The 18,116-nt window shown below is 37.1% G+C and overlaps 1 protein-coding gene across 7 annotated transcripts in view; it reads right to left on the bottom strand.

Annotated features, from left to right (window-relative positions):
• The window catches only part of LOC126194626 (ral GTPase-activating protein subunit beta), a 425,832-nt gene that overhangs the window by 189,452 nt on the left and 218,264 nt on the right, over nt 1-18,116 (bottom strand). For 5 of the 7 annotated variants that reach the window (XM_049932779.1, XM_049932781.1, XM_049932784.1 and 2 more), the window contains 2 exons: nt 8,450-8,587; nt 3,485-3,625 (listed from right to left, as the gene is read on the bottom strand). In XM_049932779.1, coding sequence (XP_049788736.1) covers nt 3,485-3,625; nt 8,450-8,587 — 279 coding nt within the window. The remainder of the gene's footprint in view (nt 1-3,484; nt 3,626-8,449; nt 8,588-18,116) is intronic. The other 2 variants (XM_049932783.1, XM_049932785.1) reach the window with 2 other exon arrangements.

The following is an 18,116-nucleotide window of genomic DNA, read 5'->3' as shown; positions in this document are numbered from 1 at the left end:
GGTTGATCCATACGCATACTCCTAGACATTTTATGAAAGTAACTACTTCCAGTGATTGTTCTACAGTCTTTTAATCACACAATAATGGGTCTTTCTATGTAAATGCAATATGTTAACATTTATTTATGTTGAGTGTCAATTGCCACTCCCTGCATCAAATATTGATCCTCACAGATTTTCCAGACTTTTGTTCCATTTTTCTAATGTTGAGACTTCTCTCTATACAAAAGCATAATCCATGAAAAGCCTCATGGAACTTCCGATGTTATCTTCTAGGTCGTTTATATATACTGTGCAAAGTAATGGTCCTATAACATTCTCTAGGGGTATGCCAGAAGTTATATTTATGTCTGAATACTATTCTCCATTGAGAATGGCATGCAGTGTTCTGTTTGCTAGAAACTCTTCACTGCAACAGCTGGTCTGATATTCTGTACGCTTGTATTTTGTCCATTAGGTGACAGTACAGAACTGTACTGAACACCTTCTGGTAGGTGAGGAACACTGCTTTTATCTGGGTGACTGTATCTACTGTAGCTTTCTTGGTCTCATGGATGAACAGAGTGAGCTGGGTTTCACATGATAGTTGTTTTTGTAACTTATATTGATTCCCACAGAGGAATTTTTGGTCACCGGAAACGTCATAATAAGCAAGCATAAAACATAGTTCAAAATTCTACAACAGACTGACATCAGAGATAGAGGCCCATTGTTGTGTGTGTCTGCTTGACAATCCTTCTTGAAAACGGGAATGGCCTGTGCTTTTTCCCAATCATCAAGAAAGTTTCACTCCTCCAGAGATCTAAGGTACATTGTCGTTAGATGAGGAGCATATGCTATCACATATTGTATGTAGAATCATGTTTGTATCCCATCAGGTCCAGTAGCCTTTCCTCTGTTGAGTGATTTCAGTTAGTTTTCTATCCCACAGTTACTTATCTCCAATATATGTCAGTTTGACATTCATGCAACAAGTTAAAGGTGGAGTATATTGTGTGGTGCAAGCCAAGTAAGAGACCAACCCCACCCCCCACCTTTCCCCCTTTTTCTCTCTCTTTTGGTAATCTGTGAAAGACAAAATTCTTGGTCAACTTTATTTACTGCCTCCTCATTTTTGGTGAACTGTGAGCAGAAGGTAGAATTCTCATGGCATTTTTTATTTTTATCTCAGGATGCTCATCAGTTCTAAGAACAAATTTCTGGTGTTGTGACACAGTTCTGAGGTTGCGGCACTCACATATAACTCTGTAGTGGTTAAGCCAGTACTGATGTCAGTTTTCTTTGTGGGTACTATAGTTGTTAAAGAGACATATTTTGCATATGACTGCTGATACACTTCAGTTCTTGACTCATCTAGGGACTATACTAATGAAGTATGAATCACTTCATGTAACAGTTTACCACATTTGAATTTGATTGCTGGGCTTGTTAAATGTGTGGTCACGTATAATGGCCATATCCTTTACCAATCTCTGTCTTACTTATACTGACAGCCCTATAAACTAGCATTAGCAGCATGTAGATATAATACAGTTCCACAGAATCTGAAGCCCTACAACTGGTGTACGCGAATGTCCATATCATCATTCTTGTCACAGGAATTCCACACAGAGAATTATTTCTAAAGTGTTATCCTCTGTCAAGATGAATGTTGATGGTACAAATAGGCCACATTGGTTCATTACACACATTAAAAGAAGGCAGCAGTTGACAAATTCACATATCCATGACATATGAAGTTGCTGGGATGTGTGGAAATTAACTGTTCTGTAAGTATGTGTTGCTATTTTATATACAGTGGAGGTGTTGCAAGCTACTTTGCTGCAAGGGTACCATGTGACAGTATCACCCCACATAAAAGACAACTCAATGAACTGTGTCAAGCAGACTTTAAATTATGACTTCAACCGTGCCAGTATTTTGTTGTGGTAATAGATTATTGCACAGCTTCTTGCACTGGATGTGTTTTATTAATGAGTGTCTCAATACAACAAAAAACAGAAAAATTGGTTCCAGAAAGAGGAAAGTTTGATATCACATTTTTCTGTAAAGAGAAATCTGCCATGATTTAACAACCTGTGGTAGGGACACCTGAAACTGCAAGACAGAATTTAGCTTTGAGATTGGTAACTGTCATTTGAAACAACTGCTGCAAGGAACACAACAGAATTTAATACAACACAGTGGTGAATGAAGTTACTAATGTATACTTTGAGCAATCCATGCAATTTTTGCACTTCTGTTTATTTTTCCTTTCAGTTCAAATGCCCTTAAGGGGGGTCGGACATCTAACGGGTCGACTTGGAGCAGGAGAGGCATCACACGACATTTTAATTTCCAGCGTCTATACTTTTACAAATAAGTTCATAAAACTTTGTCAGCATCATCAGGAAGGATTCAGGATTCACACTCATTGCAGTGGAAGTTCGAAAACATAGAAAAATAAATTTTTTTTACGTACGAAATTTCATCTTTTTTCACTTACTAATGGCTGCATTTGTTGCTATAGGTACACTTTTCTTCATAAGTTAGAGAGATTCTTCGATGAATTTTGCACAACATACATACCATACTTACAGGTGTATGAAACTCTAGAATTTATTTAATTTATGAAAAAACAAATGAGCTTTCTCCAAAACTATGAGCTCAGACAGTAGCATATAGGCTGCAGAATTAGTTACAACAATATTTATGTTCTTGACATGCTCATAAGTTGAAGCTCTCCATTTATAATTATCCATCTGTTCACAAATTACTGGTTAAAGTTGGTGGTTTACATTTTCTGATTGCTTTTTCTAAAAAATTTGTGTAATAACAGATATTCTAGTCTCCCTCATTCATCCTTTTATATCTGCACATCTGTTTAGAGAAGTATACAGTAGCTATAGAATATAAAAACTCCTACACATTTAAAATACACTATGAAATCTGACACTATGAATATGTAAAACAAAGTACACCAATAAAGCAACAAAAAGCTGTAGACGTGTTTTGGTGTCAAAGTGCCACTATCAAGATGGCACTGCATTCATAACTATTAAATTATATAGTTTTTATTTTACTTCTTTTTTTAAATCCTCCAACTAACAGAATGTGAAAATAAGAACTTTCACCATATAGCATGCTGATGGTTTAACTTATATGTTAGACAGGAACCTGAAGCTGAACCACTGCTATCTGCAGAAAGAGGGTCTACCAATCCACAATATAGCTTAGAACTGATTCACAGAAGTAAAAAGTGACATAAACCATAAATTGCCACAGAGGAGGTATTGAATAAACCTAATGGCCTCCAACTAGAAAATGCAGCTTCTTGTCATGAATGCTTATTTTAACAAAGCACAAAATAAAACTCAACCAATCTAGCACATCTCAGGGCCTGATGAATAGCTTCATTCTACCAGCATGTTTCCTAACTGGTAGACTCAAGTTTTCAGTTGGATTTGAGGTATCAAGTTATGAATATTTCAGTTTTAAAACATACCTGTCTCACGAATGTGTGTCCGTGCAAGTCCAACCAATAACTCCAGGGCAGCCAAAGACACATTTAAATCAGTTTTCCACGAGGATATCAGGCGGTGGCATACCAGATAAGTTGCTCTTACAAAAAGAGCATGAGCTGAGTCTAAAAACAGCAAAAATTTAAATAAAAAATAATCACTTGTTAGTGATAAATACAAAATTTACTGAGCAGTCTCTTGTTTCACTTGCTAACATGATACGAGTAATGCCACAAAAAAGGAAATTGTAGGTATCCATTCTCTCATTTCAGTAATGCAAAAAATTCTGACTGCATAACACAAGAGTTAAAAACTTTACTGTGAGCTGTACTATTAGAACCTGCTTAGTACTACTTATTAGAGAGAACACTTAACATATAATTCTAAGTTCAAACGTAGCACCAAATAAATGGAAAATGCATTTGAAATAAAACAATAAAAATTTAAAAAATCACCATTATAATACACTCTCTTGAGAGAAAATTGTTTTGGCAGCAGAGATGTTCATTGATGGGAATGATTACAAAAGGTTTCTGCAAACCTGGAGAACAAGTTTTTTTTATTTAGAAAAATATCTCTCATGAAACAGTCTATGGTAATAGATACGAGCGACTCTGTAAAAGACAGGCTGCATGACAATTCATTACATTATTACCTACAAACAGGCCGACAGTGGCTCTCGTCTGTAACCCAAACACACAATAATTCTTTCAGCTTACTCTTGTCACTGAAAGGGCCGACAGGTGTGGCCGTGTGGTTCTAGGCACTTCATTCCGGAACCGCGTGACCGCTACGGTCGCAGGTTCGAATCCTGCCTCGGGCATGGATGTGTGTGATGTCCTTAGGTTAGTTAGGTTTAAGTAGTTCTAAGTTCTAGGGGACTGATGACCACAGATATTAAGTCCCATAGTGCTCAGAGCCATTTGAACCATTTGTCACTGAAAGGGAGGCATCTGGTTTCATTCATATTGTATCCAGTCACCATCAGCATGGTGCTGGAAAGGGAGCATTTCTGTGTTACAAATTTTTGTGATTTAAACTTTCTCCTTTATGTGTAGCAGTATGCCAGTGTTTTGTTGGTATTGTGAAAAAGAATTTCAATGGAAGAAGAGGAAGTAGTTGTCTTGCAATTACACTTCTGAAAGAAAATTGGCCTGTCACTGACCAGCAGTGCACAATGATACACCACGCAAAAGTACCCTGACTTGGGCTATTACAATTAGTTCTTGTTCACCACGGAATAAGAAGGAATAAAAAGAAAGAAATAGAAAAAGCATATGTACGGAAACAAACTGTTAGCAAAACTATTAACATTTTGTAAAGAGACCTAACCATACTTATAGAATATTTTTCCTAAGTGGTTTACAAAAATGTAGATGTGTACAGTGTTTTGAGGAGCCTTTGAAAAAAGAACTTAAATGAATTTGAAACTAAACAACAGATAACACATGTATTCAGAAATTGAAACTTCAAAGGTAATCAAAACTGAACTAGATTATTTAGTACAACATTAGTTCATTGGGACACTCATTATGTTCTTTTCCAATTGTGGATAATGAAGTAATGCAGAAAAGGACTAAATGACAAATGTCTGTAAAATAAAGAGGGGTTGGTAACCAGAAGAAGAAGGCAGGGGTCAGGGTGAATCAAAATCACTCACCTAATGAGGTAATGATATGGAGACCAGTTACCATGCAGCAACGCATGCCTTACAGCATGGTAGTAATCCTTAACAATGAACAGAATTTATCATGCTAACATGAAAAGATAAACACTGCTGAGAGGAGGGGAAAAAGAAGAGAGTGTCTGAGACAGGAAGTAATGACAAGGAAGGAAAGAAGGTCAGAGTTTAACACCCTTCTTCTGTTCAAGTGATTACAGACAAAGAACAAACTTGGATAAAACAAGAATGGGGAAAGCACCAACTGTAGCCATACTGAAGCTACCTACAAAGAAGTAACTCACTATCAGGTAATTACAAGACCATCAAAAAGTAAAATGCTTTTCACACACACTCTCTCTCTCTCTCTCTCTCTCTCTCTCTCTCACTCACTCTCTTTCTTGGGCAACCAGTTTCAGTTGGAATCTGGTATGAATACCATTAGATACAAGCAGCATAGATACAATTAAAACCCGGCGTTTACATCTAATGGTATTTGTTAAGCAAGTATCAGACAGTGGTCAGTAAACTGAAACTGTTTGCCCAGTAACATATTTTTACAGTAGCTTATGATGATATCTGCAAGGACTTTTCCTTTTTTTTAAATTGTAAGTGGCTGCAATACTTTTATTTTCTATCGTGCTGTAGTTTGGGATGTTTGAAAAGCAAGCAATTATTGGAAAGCAATAATAATTAATATCTATTAGAGGCATAATTAATAGCTCAAAAATTTAAATTAATGTGCCCTGTTAAATATAAATCTAAAAAGTCACTTCTTATGTAAGCAAAATTAAAGGACAGTTACATTGTAACTACAGTAATATTAAATATATTACATGAAACTTTAAAAAAAAGGTTGATGACAAAACCAATAGTGTGTTCCTAGCATTTGGCCAGAGTAGCTTTGTACAAAGATTCTAAAATTTCTCACATTGTCTACTTTTGTACTATTTAGTGAAATGAAAACTACTTAAGAAAACAGAAAATGAGCCAACAACAGTTTCTGCTATGCACAAACTCATAAAAATGAAGGAACAGCCAGCTGGGAGTTTAAGAATGTGCTGCTAATTGGAACAAACTTCCAGTTGCAAGCCTACTTATTTCTCAGGGGATAGAAGTAAACACAGGTAGGGGGAAATTTTCAGTGTAACAACATGATTAATTGTAAATATTAGTTCTTCCTGATGTATTTCCACAAGAAATTGTTCTGCTGCATTCCTTTTAGTAGATGTGCCCATCCTTCTATAAAATTATGCATAAATAGCAATGATGTGCTCATAAACTGATGGAACTTGTAAAAATAGACAGTTTCAGAAGAGAAGGAAAGAAAGACAGTCTAATAGAAATTGTTTCTGATTTTCTCAAGGCTTGCATAATCATCAGTATCACTTGGAAACCTGCAACTTCACTGTGAATCTACACTATGATGCAGTTTCGAGAAGGATAACCTCACTCACAGACAAACAGAAACAAACAAACTGACAGTATTCCAGATGTCAAAACTTGCACTTTCCAACAATGGCTTATTATTAGCTAATTCTGGACATTGGTAATATTCACCTAGATTGCATATGAAGCCTTATGCTTCATTGCACCCGTTCACATTATTTTATTCAAGCTCCAATCAATTAATTCTTGCATGATGTCTTATTTTTCAGAAAATGATCAAATTCTTTTCTAGTAGTACACCATTCACATATGAGATGAAGTGTCACATAAGGTACACGCACATAAGCTGAGGTCACTCTTGAATGACCTCAATTGTTCTTCAGATATTGTGGAGACTAAAATTCATGTATGAATCTGTGACTAATTCCTTTATATGTTTGTGGTTGATTTTCTGACCACATTACATAAGTGCACAATCTCACTAAGTAACTGTTATATTTAATCTCTATATCTGTAGGCCCTCAGCAGGAAAATTTTGTAGCTGAAAGAGTTGCTACAACATATTTCTCCCACTCCTTAGCCGGTGACAGAGACACACTTTTATTGTGGTTAAAAAAAAATCTATCACAAAGTGTTCCTCATGATATTTGGTGCATTGAGTATTTTTTTTAGTTTGTAAGCATCATATTGGTGGTGTTACATAAATTTTGCCCATTTTAGTGCCATTCTGGAGAAATCCAGGGCTGTAGACTTGTGTGACCAACAATGCAGCAATGTGTTGTCATTTTTGTACATGTGTTTTGGTAAATGAAATATTCAAAGAATATCACAGTGTGTAAAAATACAGCCATCAACTTTACTGCTGGGTTGTTATTTTCAAGTAACATGTCCATCTTATGTGCTAAATTGCGTAGTTGGATATTTGTTTTTGGCTGATGTCATGGAATGAATGATTTGCTTTCATGCTGCAATTATTTATGAAATATCTATCACAACAGGATGCAGTAGAAAAAGTGTTTATTCTTTTTTATGATATTTTTCAATAACAGGTTACAATAGGATTACCTTTTTTTTTTTTTTGCAGTGAAATTATTAGATAATGAGTGAACGAGGCAGGGATCCTATAAATTCTGGAAAACCCTTGTTCAGAGTTTGATTCACAAGTTTCTGAGTAAGGGGATGGTTCAGATTCCAAAGTTAAACAAATTCATCTTTGGCCTAGGACCAGGGGCCAGTGCTCTTCTACTACAGTTCATAATGTTAACAGTGACAGTTCACAGGAATTTGACTCAAATGACATTACTGGTGATAATCATAAAGATTCTACAATGCATAATATACCTGCAGATTCTTTGTATAGTTGTGGTACTTAGACAGTAACTCAACTGTCTGATGGCACACCAGTTATTGAAATTTTGTTCACTGTTGTAAATAGGCATATTTTTTGTTTCCATGCATAAGTAGAACTCTAGAAATACATGAGTCTGCTATGTTAAACAAAAAAATTGTTATACTCTACAAAGCGTTAAAAAACTCTTCTATCTTAAAGACAGACTGAAATTTGGTTGCTCAGAGGGCCTCTCAGTTAGATGTACGTTGTCCAACAGTTAACACTTCATCTCAAAGGTGACAGATGTCCCCCTTTTCCCTCTAAAAAGAGCTGCTTTTATTTCCTCTTTTATGACCTGTTACAAGAGTTTTGTTGTTGATGAGCATTTACAAATTTCACATTGCGAAAATAATGCTTAATTTATTTTTACTTTGTTATGCAACAAAATATGATTTCTGAATACATTTAACTCAAATTTATAAAATAAATTTGAAATTTAATCAACAAATGATCTAAAATCCTTATATATCTGCTATCATTTAGTTATAAAAGTTTATAGTAAATGATTACTTTTCACAAGTCCAACTGGGTAGTCAAGATACAAGTTACCAAATGGAGCTGCTCCTTCAGCATGGTGGAACTCCAATGATTCTTCCCCAAGGCTACGGAAATCACTCGGCAGACTGAATGAACTAACTGTGTCAGAAGCTAAGGATCCAAAGAATGGGTTGCAATACAGACACAATATGAAAAAAACAAACAAAAACAAACACAAAACAAACACAACTTACATTTATTTTGTGGTGAAAAGAAAGAAGGTGACTGGCTGATTATATAAAAACATTTCTAAAACAATTGAAATACGAGGGCTATTCAGAAAGTATGGAGCGTATCGGCATTATAAAAAAATAAAATAAAATAAAAATAAAAAAAACTAAGTACACGAAATACATTTTATTATATACATCTGAGAGAGCAACTGACATACTACTTTTCCACACGGTCACCAAACATATTGAGGCACTTATCATAGCGGTGGACAAGCTTTGAAAGACCTTCGTTGGAAAATCCTGCCACCTGAGACTTCAGCCAGTGAATCACACTTGCCCAGAGTTCCGCATAGTCATCAAAGCGCTGCGTTGCAAGCCAGTTCTTCATCTTGAGAAACAAGTGGAAGTCACTTGATGCAAGATCGAGGCCTTAGGGTGGATGAGGGAAAATTTCCCATTTTAATGAATTAAGGAGTTCTTTAGTACAGTTTGCCATGTAAGGTTGGGCATTCTTGTGCAAAAGCAAAATTTTGGACATCAGCTTTCCTCGGCATTTGTTTTGAACTGCTCTTCTAAGGTTGTGCAAAGTTTGATAGTACTGGGCAGACTTTATTGTTGCTCCACATTCGAGAAAATCAATAAGAAGCACATTTTGCCTATCTCAAAACACTGTCGCCATCAACTTCCTTGCCGACAAGGTTTGAAAACATTTTCTTTGTTTTTGGGGGGACTTTGTGTGCCCCCACTCCATGGACTGTAATTTTGTCTCGCAATTGACATGTTTCACCCAACTCTCGTCACCGGTTACAGCTCGATCCAGTAATGAATCACTATGTTTTTGGTAGGCCTCCAGAAATGTCAACGTTGCCCCCAATCGCTGTTCTTTATGGTGCTCTGTAAGCATTTTGGGCACCAATCGTGCACAAAATTTGTGGTAGCCTAGCTTTTGAGTGACAATTTCAAACAACAAAGTCTGTGAAACTTGTGGAAAAGAAAGCAAAAGCTCCGTTATTGTGAAGTGACCGTTTTTACGAATAATTTCAATAACTTTAGTAACAAGATCGTCAGTCACAGTGCTCGGGCGTCCATTCCTCTCTTCATCATGAATGATGGTTCAGCCATTTTTAAACTGAATGCATCATTTCCAGATGGAACATTCACTCATTACGTTGATTCCGTGCACTTCACGCAGTTCACAATAAATTCTATGGTTTTAGGTTTTCTGCCGACAAAAACCGTATCACAGGCTGCACCTCAAAACTGGTGGGATTTTCGACTGCAGCGCACTTTTCAGTTTTGACTATCAAAAAAACCAGACACGCAGAGTTGTTCCCACTGTCACGGATATATATCAACTGAGCTGCTGAGCATGCACATACCAAAATATATGCAATCACAGCGTGCACCTAGTGGTGTCAGATGGCAACATTCCCTACTTTCTGAATAGCCCTCGTATATAAAAGCTCTGAATTTATATATACTGAATAACTACTGGACTATGACTATTTTCCCAAAAAGTGAACTTGAGAATGCGACCATCTAAAGTAAATAAGCAATTGATACATAGAGGTGTAGTTCACTGCAGTGGGATCAGTGCGATTAGTCAGTCAAAAGGGATAGAATGTTCATATATGATGAGAAAATGAAATGATGTATTAGTGCATCACAAGAAAAAAGTTGTGAGGTCTCTAATGGGTGGTGCCTTGATTTTGCAAATAGCAACACTTGTGGAGAGTTGAGAACTGCTCATGTTATAAGATTGTAGTCAAAACAGGGAATGACAAACTGTTAATATATATAAGGAGGAGATCAAAAAGATGATAACTGAGTGAGTGCTAGGTGCTGTAATGCATTCACACCAGCAGGCTGTTAAGTGGTTCATCTCGCTTCACTTCTGGTGTATGAGATAGCTATTTCTCTTAAGTCACAGTGCAGTAAGCTGTTCTTCAGTTTCTACTTGGAAGTGACGTGTTGAAACAGTTGCACTTAACTGTATCAGAGCACATTAGTATTCTTTGATGATTGGCTGTTGTGAAGTTCATTAAGCACAATGGACTGAGATACCACTATCAGTTTATTACAATCAAATTATAGTATGAAAATGATGCCATGGGAGTCAAATAAAACTTCAACTTTCCTGAATTCTTCAACCTTGGATGACATTCCCTACTTGGAAATTACTGTTAATATTCTTCTGACACGCAACTATAAAATTTTTTATACTATTTGGCTTTCTTCGGAAAACATCAAGGGAGTGTTTGTGACTGAGCACACCTAAAGACACCACGAATTTTGCAATAGCATGTGCTCAAAAACAAACCAATGTAACACTTATTGTTGAGCCCAGAGATACTAAATTGCGCATTGTTGCAACACACATGGGTTGTATTTTTTCTCATATTGACTGAGGTAATGACGGTAATGATGATTTCATCCAAGTAAGGGTTTCTAGATGTGCTACCACATCAAGGGAGAGGTAGTTTTGAATGAAGAAGAAGAAGTGGTACAGATAAGCGGTATGGTGGTAGGTCAGCAGGCAGAGTATAAGTGTCTTGAAGCAGTCTGTGTGACATTTGGCATTTTACACACGTCATAACAGCCTGCTATGCAAGAGGTATTGTTAGTGTTTGTATTAGGTGTGGTCTTGAAGCAAACATTTTATGGATAATTATTGTGTTTGTACTATGAATCGAAATGCCTCTCTTTTTAAATAAAAATGAATATAGACTGTCTGTAGACTCTCATGAACAACTCCCCCTTCTACATACCAATGAAACTCACTGAGATGCATTCAGCTCCAGATGAACTAGCAGTAGCACAACGAAAAGGTGAGTTATGGTATATTAAATACAGTACTGTCGATCACCTGATTACCAAATATGGCAATAGTCAATCTGACAACATGTTCTAGTGGATTGGAAACATACAACAACACATACTTCTCTCCCCACTTGCAAGACAATAAAGCAGTTAATGACTCTGCATATCATATAATGTAACAGACCAAAGAATAAAATTTCATAACCACTGACGACTTGTGGGGATTTTTTGTTATGCCACACTTGCCCACTACATATGATCTACACCCGCATATTCAATATTATGCATTGCACTGCATTATGTGTAATCAGCCACATCATAAGACTAAAACTCCCCTCTCATTATCATCATTGCTGTATGTATGTAAGATGAAAATAATAACGCCAAAATGTTAAGCAAAATGTCAAAATTCAGTAATAAAACTTTCACTTCTTAATTTTATAAATCAGCCACTAACTTCAATTTTGAAACTGTTCTTAGGTATGTAAGCATTGATGTATTCTTTGTAGTGTTACAATCAAGTAAGTAGAATAAGTGCAAAAAGCAGGAAATATAAAATGTTACAGTAATATATGCAACAAACTACTATTATCACTTCCTCTGAAGACAAAGCCGACTTCTGAAAGTAGTATTGTGGGATAGATAGTGAATCATAACAACATAAAATGTACTGCCACCAGGAAACCAATTCTCATGTCACTGCTCTTCACTTAAGCAGTAGGAACTTCTCAGCACACCAACAATATAACAGAGTCAGTTCTGAGAACAGTATAATTTACAAGGATTGCACAAAAGTACAGAAACACTGCAAGAAATTGCTTGAACATAAATACATATGCTAGCTAAGTATTCTGGTTGTGCTGTTGTATTTGAACACAAATGGTGCCTGTGCAATGTCCTCAACTCATTTCTAACTTCAGTCATAGTCATAGTGCAGTGTTCTGTGTTGTGAGTGCATTATGTCAGAGCTAAGTAAATTCAGACATGGACGAACTGTTGGAGCTTGCATGGTGAGTGCACGCATAATCATAGTAGCCAAAGTGTTTGGTGTTTCAAGGGTCACTATACCACAGATTTATACCACATATAGGGAAAAGACAAAAACATCATCTGCTAAGCCACAATGCAGACAAAAGTGTATGTTGAGTGAATGTGATAGAAGAGGATTGTGACAAAAAATAGGATGACAGCTCCAAAAGTCAATGCAAAACTGAATGTCACACTTGCGAGCTCCATCATCACCAAAAACAACACAAAGGGAGTTCCATACGTAGGGAACTGCAGGGTGAGCTGGAATTTCAAAACCACTCATCAACAATGAAAAAGCCCATAACAGGAAAATGTGGTACCAAAGCCCCATAAAACATGGACTGTGAAGCAATGGAAGAATGTCATTTGGGCAGGTGAGTCTTGCTTTGAATTGTTTCCAACTTCCGGCTGAGTTAAAGTCCCAAGAGGGGAGCATAGCAGGGTTTTGGTGATGATCTGGGCAACGATATTGTGGGGCCATTACTGTCAAGAATTATGTGACCATTTTGGATGATCAGGACCATCCCATGGTACAATATGGTACAATGTTTGTTCCACAATGGCAATGCTGTATTGCAAGACAACTGCACCCCCCCCCCTCCCCTCTCACCGTTCACACAATTGTCCAGTACGGGCTTTGTGGGCACGAGAATGACTTGTCACAGCTCCTCTAGCCACTGCAGTCATCAGATCTCAATATTATTGAGTGTCTGTGGTCTATTTTTGAGAGAATGGTGCATTACCATGGTCCACCTCCATCATCATTACCTGAAGTTGCCACTATTTTGCAGGATGAATTGTAGAAGACTCCTTTGAAAACTGTACAGAACCTGTATTTATCCTATCTGAAAGGACTTGCAGCTGTTTTTTGTTTCTTTCATTGTTAATTCCATCTGCTAGAGTGAACTAGAATAGAGTAATAAAAGTGACACCACCTAGTGAGAGTTACAAGTGATTACAGGAAGGAAGTGCACGAAACATGTCCCATTATATTTAGCTACTAAGAATTTCCTTGTGTGTTGATGGCTTTTGTGGAATAAAGTGTGTTATTGGCAAGTTTTTTTGTGAGACTATTGTGCATAAGTTCTTGTGAGTTTTTATTTTCTTGTGAATAAGAGTAGCATACCGTGAGTCTGAAAACAGCAGAATACCAATTCAGTATGCATTTTTAGGCAAAAATTTGGAACAAGAGCTTAAAGTGGTGCACTCACACCAGATCTAAACATCTATCAAGAAGAAAAACAATGAAATCAGACAAGAGTAAACACATAATTTCAATGGTGGAATCTACTGTAGCAGATTTGGCCACTGAAGTCACATTTCTCAACACTTTAGCACAACAAACTGTACTAAAAATGAGGCAGCTTGGAGAGATCTTTAATGCGGTGTATAACTTACACAGCGTTTTTCATAATATACATGTATAATATGAAAATCTACAATTATGGCATGTTTGTTTAACAAATACTTAAAACAACATGGGGAACTCTCCATTTACTTCTGTCAGCCAATCACAGCACAAGATCTGTGACATCATGGTACATCTCTGTTTCATTCCATGAACTCATAAATGCCATGGATTGAAACATTAGACGTCTACAGTTTGGAGATGAAAAGACAAAAAACACTACATTAGGCATGCAGTTCCTAAACACATATATCTCCAAACTGTGTCATTTTTAGTATAGTTTGTTGCAATAAACTGTTGAGAAATGTCAAGTTGGAGGTTAAATACATTACCTATAGACTTTAGCTTTTGGTGTTATTTAGTAGCTGATTCTGAATAAAAAAGGATAAACATTCTGTGAAGTTTTTATGGAGCCCTGGCACCATAGTTCCAATCCATAAATATTGCAGCCTTCTCCAGCATGGAAACCATGAGCTGCACCTGGTCAATACTCATACATTTTTTCACACAGTGTATTCTTACTGATCACTGATCAACCAACCTTTTGTAATGGTTTCATTACTTTAGACAGCACTGTACTTTGTTCAGCTGAATAACATGCAATTTCTACACACACACACACACTCTCTCTCTCTCTCTCTCTCTCTCTCTCTCTCTCTCTCTCTCTCTCTCTCTCTCTCTGTGAGCAGCAGCACATGACAGGAAAAGCAGTCAGGTGATAGGGGTAAGGAGAAGATCGTGGCAGGGAGGAGAAGGGGCAGCTGTATGCACCCACAAGCAGCAACCTACCGTCCCCCGCCCCTACCCTGCTATCCCTCCCCCTACACGCCCCAGTCTCCTCCTTAGCCCAACCACCCAGTTGCTTATCCCTTCATTCGCTGCTGCTTGCAGTCTGGCCTCAGCAGCCAGAGACTGTGATCATGTGTGTGTGAGTTGCATTTGTGTGAGTGTGGGTGTGTATCCAGAATGAGATTTTCACTCTGCAGCGAAGTGTGCACTGATATTAAACTTCCTGACAGATTAAAACTGTGTGCTGGACCAAGACTCGAACTCGGAACCTTTGCCTTTCGCGGGCAAGTCCTCTACCAACAGTTTTAATCTATCAGGAAGTTTCATATCAGCGCACACTCCGCTGCAGAGTGAAAATCTCAGGCTGAAAACATCCCCTAGGCTGTGGCTAAGCCATGTCTCCACAATATCCTTTCTTCCAGGAGTGCTATTTCTGCAAGGTTCGCATAAGAGCTTCTGTGAAGTTTGGAAGGTAGGAGACGAGGTACAGGCAGAATTGAAGCTCTGAGGACGGGTCGTGAGTCGTGCTTGGGTTGCTCAGTTGGTAGAGCACTTGCCCGCGAAAGGCAAAGGTCTCAAGTTCGATCTCAGTCCGGTACACAGTTTCAATCTGTCAGGAAGTTTCGTGGGTGCGTATGTTTTCCATTTCAGATGAAGGCCTTGTTGGCCAGAAGCTGACTTTCTAATAGTTTTTTTGTTGGGCCTATCTGTGACTCAGGATCTCTGCTATATGGTGAGTAGCAACTATCCTTTTCATAATATTGTTAAATTCCACCCTGGATTTCCCATTGCTTGATTATGCAAGTTCTATTGACAGAAAACATATCACAATTCAATTCTACAAGAGTATCCAAAAAATAAGGTTCTCACAGTGCCAAGAGATGCTAGGTCATGTACTGTTGATGACAATGGCATGTGTACAAGAGATACAGGATATTGCTATTGTATGCTACAGTTAACACTTTGCAATCACATATACTGTCAGTGTTACAGTGATTGAATATTAAGGGCCTGTCTCCACCTGTCAAGTTAGGTATGTGGTGAAGCTTTAGACTGCACAAATCAAGGTGTGGACTGAAACGCTTTCTGTATGGTTTATGTGTGGATGTCACAAACATGCAGATACTGCACTTCTGCTAAGTGCAATTTTTCAAAGTGTCATGAATATTTCTATGATGATAAGTTCTGTGGGAAGCCATTTGTCATTAAAGAAGACAAGAAAAGGCAACAAATCATAGAGGACTGTCACTTCAGGACTGTGGATCTCAGCAGATGGTCTGAACCTGAACATTACAAAAGACTCAGTACAAGGAGCATGGGAGAGTAAGTGCTGCTCTACAACAATGCTGTGCACCACATGTAGCTCACAGGAAAACTTTTTATAAAAGTGATGCACTGAGTGGTGTTGGACCATCCTTACAATAGTTGTACTGCTCACACAGATTTTTATGTTTTCTTAAACATAAAGAAATTCGTTTTCAGTCAATGGTTTCACACTGCTGGAATGCAGGTAAACATAACATACTGGCAGATTTCTAAGATAAATTCTGAATAATGATCTGATGATATAAGTATCTCAATTTGTAGTGGTATACATGTTACTAGGTAATTATGTTTCATTGCTGTTTATAGATCAAGTGGCATTAACTTTATGATAACCTTAGTACAAACTATGATCTCTGATGGAGACTGCCTTGTAGTGTCGTACAGCTCTGCTGCCAGTACGTAGCAATCTTGTGAGAAAAAAAATATATATATACACAAATGAAGTTTACACAAGCATGTTTGTTCTTTATGGCTACCAATAAACTATTCAACATGATGTCATACTGTTCAAAACACATGAACACTTGAGACAATACACGTCGCTAATTGCGTACAACTTAGAGGAAGAATGGTGTTTCCAAGGTTGGTTCTAGTGTGATGCCTGAACATAGTCTGAGACCACTAACCACTAATTAAAGCATACAATGGTCCAGTACAACTTAGTGATAAAGAATGTTGCATTCAGTCACAAAATGCTTTTTTACTGATGCAAAAAGAGCATCACACTTCTGATATCCTGTGTACAGTAACACAACACACTATTGTACTAACACTGAACAGTGATTCCTAAATCATGAGAACATCTGCAGTTCCATTTTTATGCTTATTGCTGTGTATGAAATACTTTTCTGTTTGTCTCAGACTTGAACTGGTAACAAGGCCCATGTGAAAAAGTTTAAGTGCCTATATGAATAAAGCAGCATGGGAATGGATATGCAGATACTCATACAATTTAGAATGTTTTTGTAACATAAGTATAAACTGTCAAGGAGCTGATGTAAATGAATGCAGGGTCTGTAAGAAGCACCTGAAGATCAACCAACAGGGTTCAAATGCACTGTGTATCAGCAACACAACATTTTGAGACTAAAGGAGGTTTTTACTTACGATAGAATTTTCTTACGGCATCACAAAGATTAATATAAATTATGGATGAGGAAAAGTAACCTAACATAACACTCTATTCATTTGTAAGCTACAAATAAATTTTGTATCCTTCAATATAGTTTTCTTTAGGGGTTACATATTGTTGGAGATACTGCTCCTACTCTGCACTACAATATGTGAACATATTTAAATGGAATCAATTTAAGATGATTAATTACTGTGACTTAAATGTTTTTAAATATTTCAAAATCAAATTCATTAAAACAAACAATAATTCTGAGCATACAGACACCATTCTTGTCAATTATTTCACCATGCTGATTTTCATATAACACTTGGCAGTGTTTTGAAATCTAATGTCTTATTGTGAGCCATCATTTATGTGGGCTTGGATTGATCATAAAAACGACTGGCCACATTGTCACCAACCTCCACAGAAGTTTTTACAGACTTACTGGACTAAAGTGTAAGTAGGATGCTTAAGCCAGAAATCCTCAGACTGTGGGGTAATCTTCCCAAACTTCCACATGATGGCTCTGCAGGATGTTTTCCAGCATACACTGATACATTACTGGTACACAACATTAATTAGTCACCTCAAGAAAAATATATAATTTATTTTCAAGAATTGTTAGCATCTAATCTAATTTTAAGGATAATATTGTTTCTTGATAAACATTGTGTAAGGGTGTCATACTATAGTAGAAAAATTGATTCTGATAGTACAGTCTGTAACCTTGGACATTTCTTACGCAAATGACACTTGCAATGTGGAGGCCTGAATATAAAGGTGCATTTGTCAAATGCTCTACATACAGGGTTATTCTTGTGATGATGGTGGAGAGTTAATGTATAAATTTGACGTAAAGGACCTTGGTCTGGAAACAACTGAGTCAAAAGTTATAAGCGAAAATTGTTCTGATACCTTTGTCAATGGAATACACCTACCAGTAATGTTGATGCTAAGACTGTAGGATAGGCAACTATG

The sequence above is a fragment of the Schistocerca nitens genome, chromosome 7 (assembly GCF_023898315.1).
Source record: "Schistocerca nitens isolate TAMUIC-IGC-003100 chromosome 7, iqSchNite1.1, whole genome shotgun sequence".
Lineage (NCBI taxonomy): Eukaryota > Metazoa > Arthropoda > Insecta > Orthoptera > Acrididae > Schistocerca > Schistocerca nitens.
Note: the sequence above shows the minus strand (reverse complement) of the source record. Positions and strands in the feature narration are given on the sequence as shown.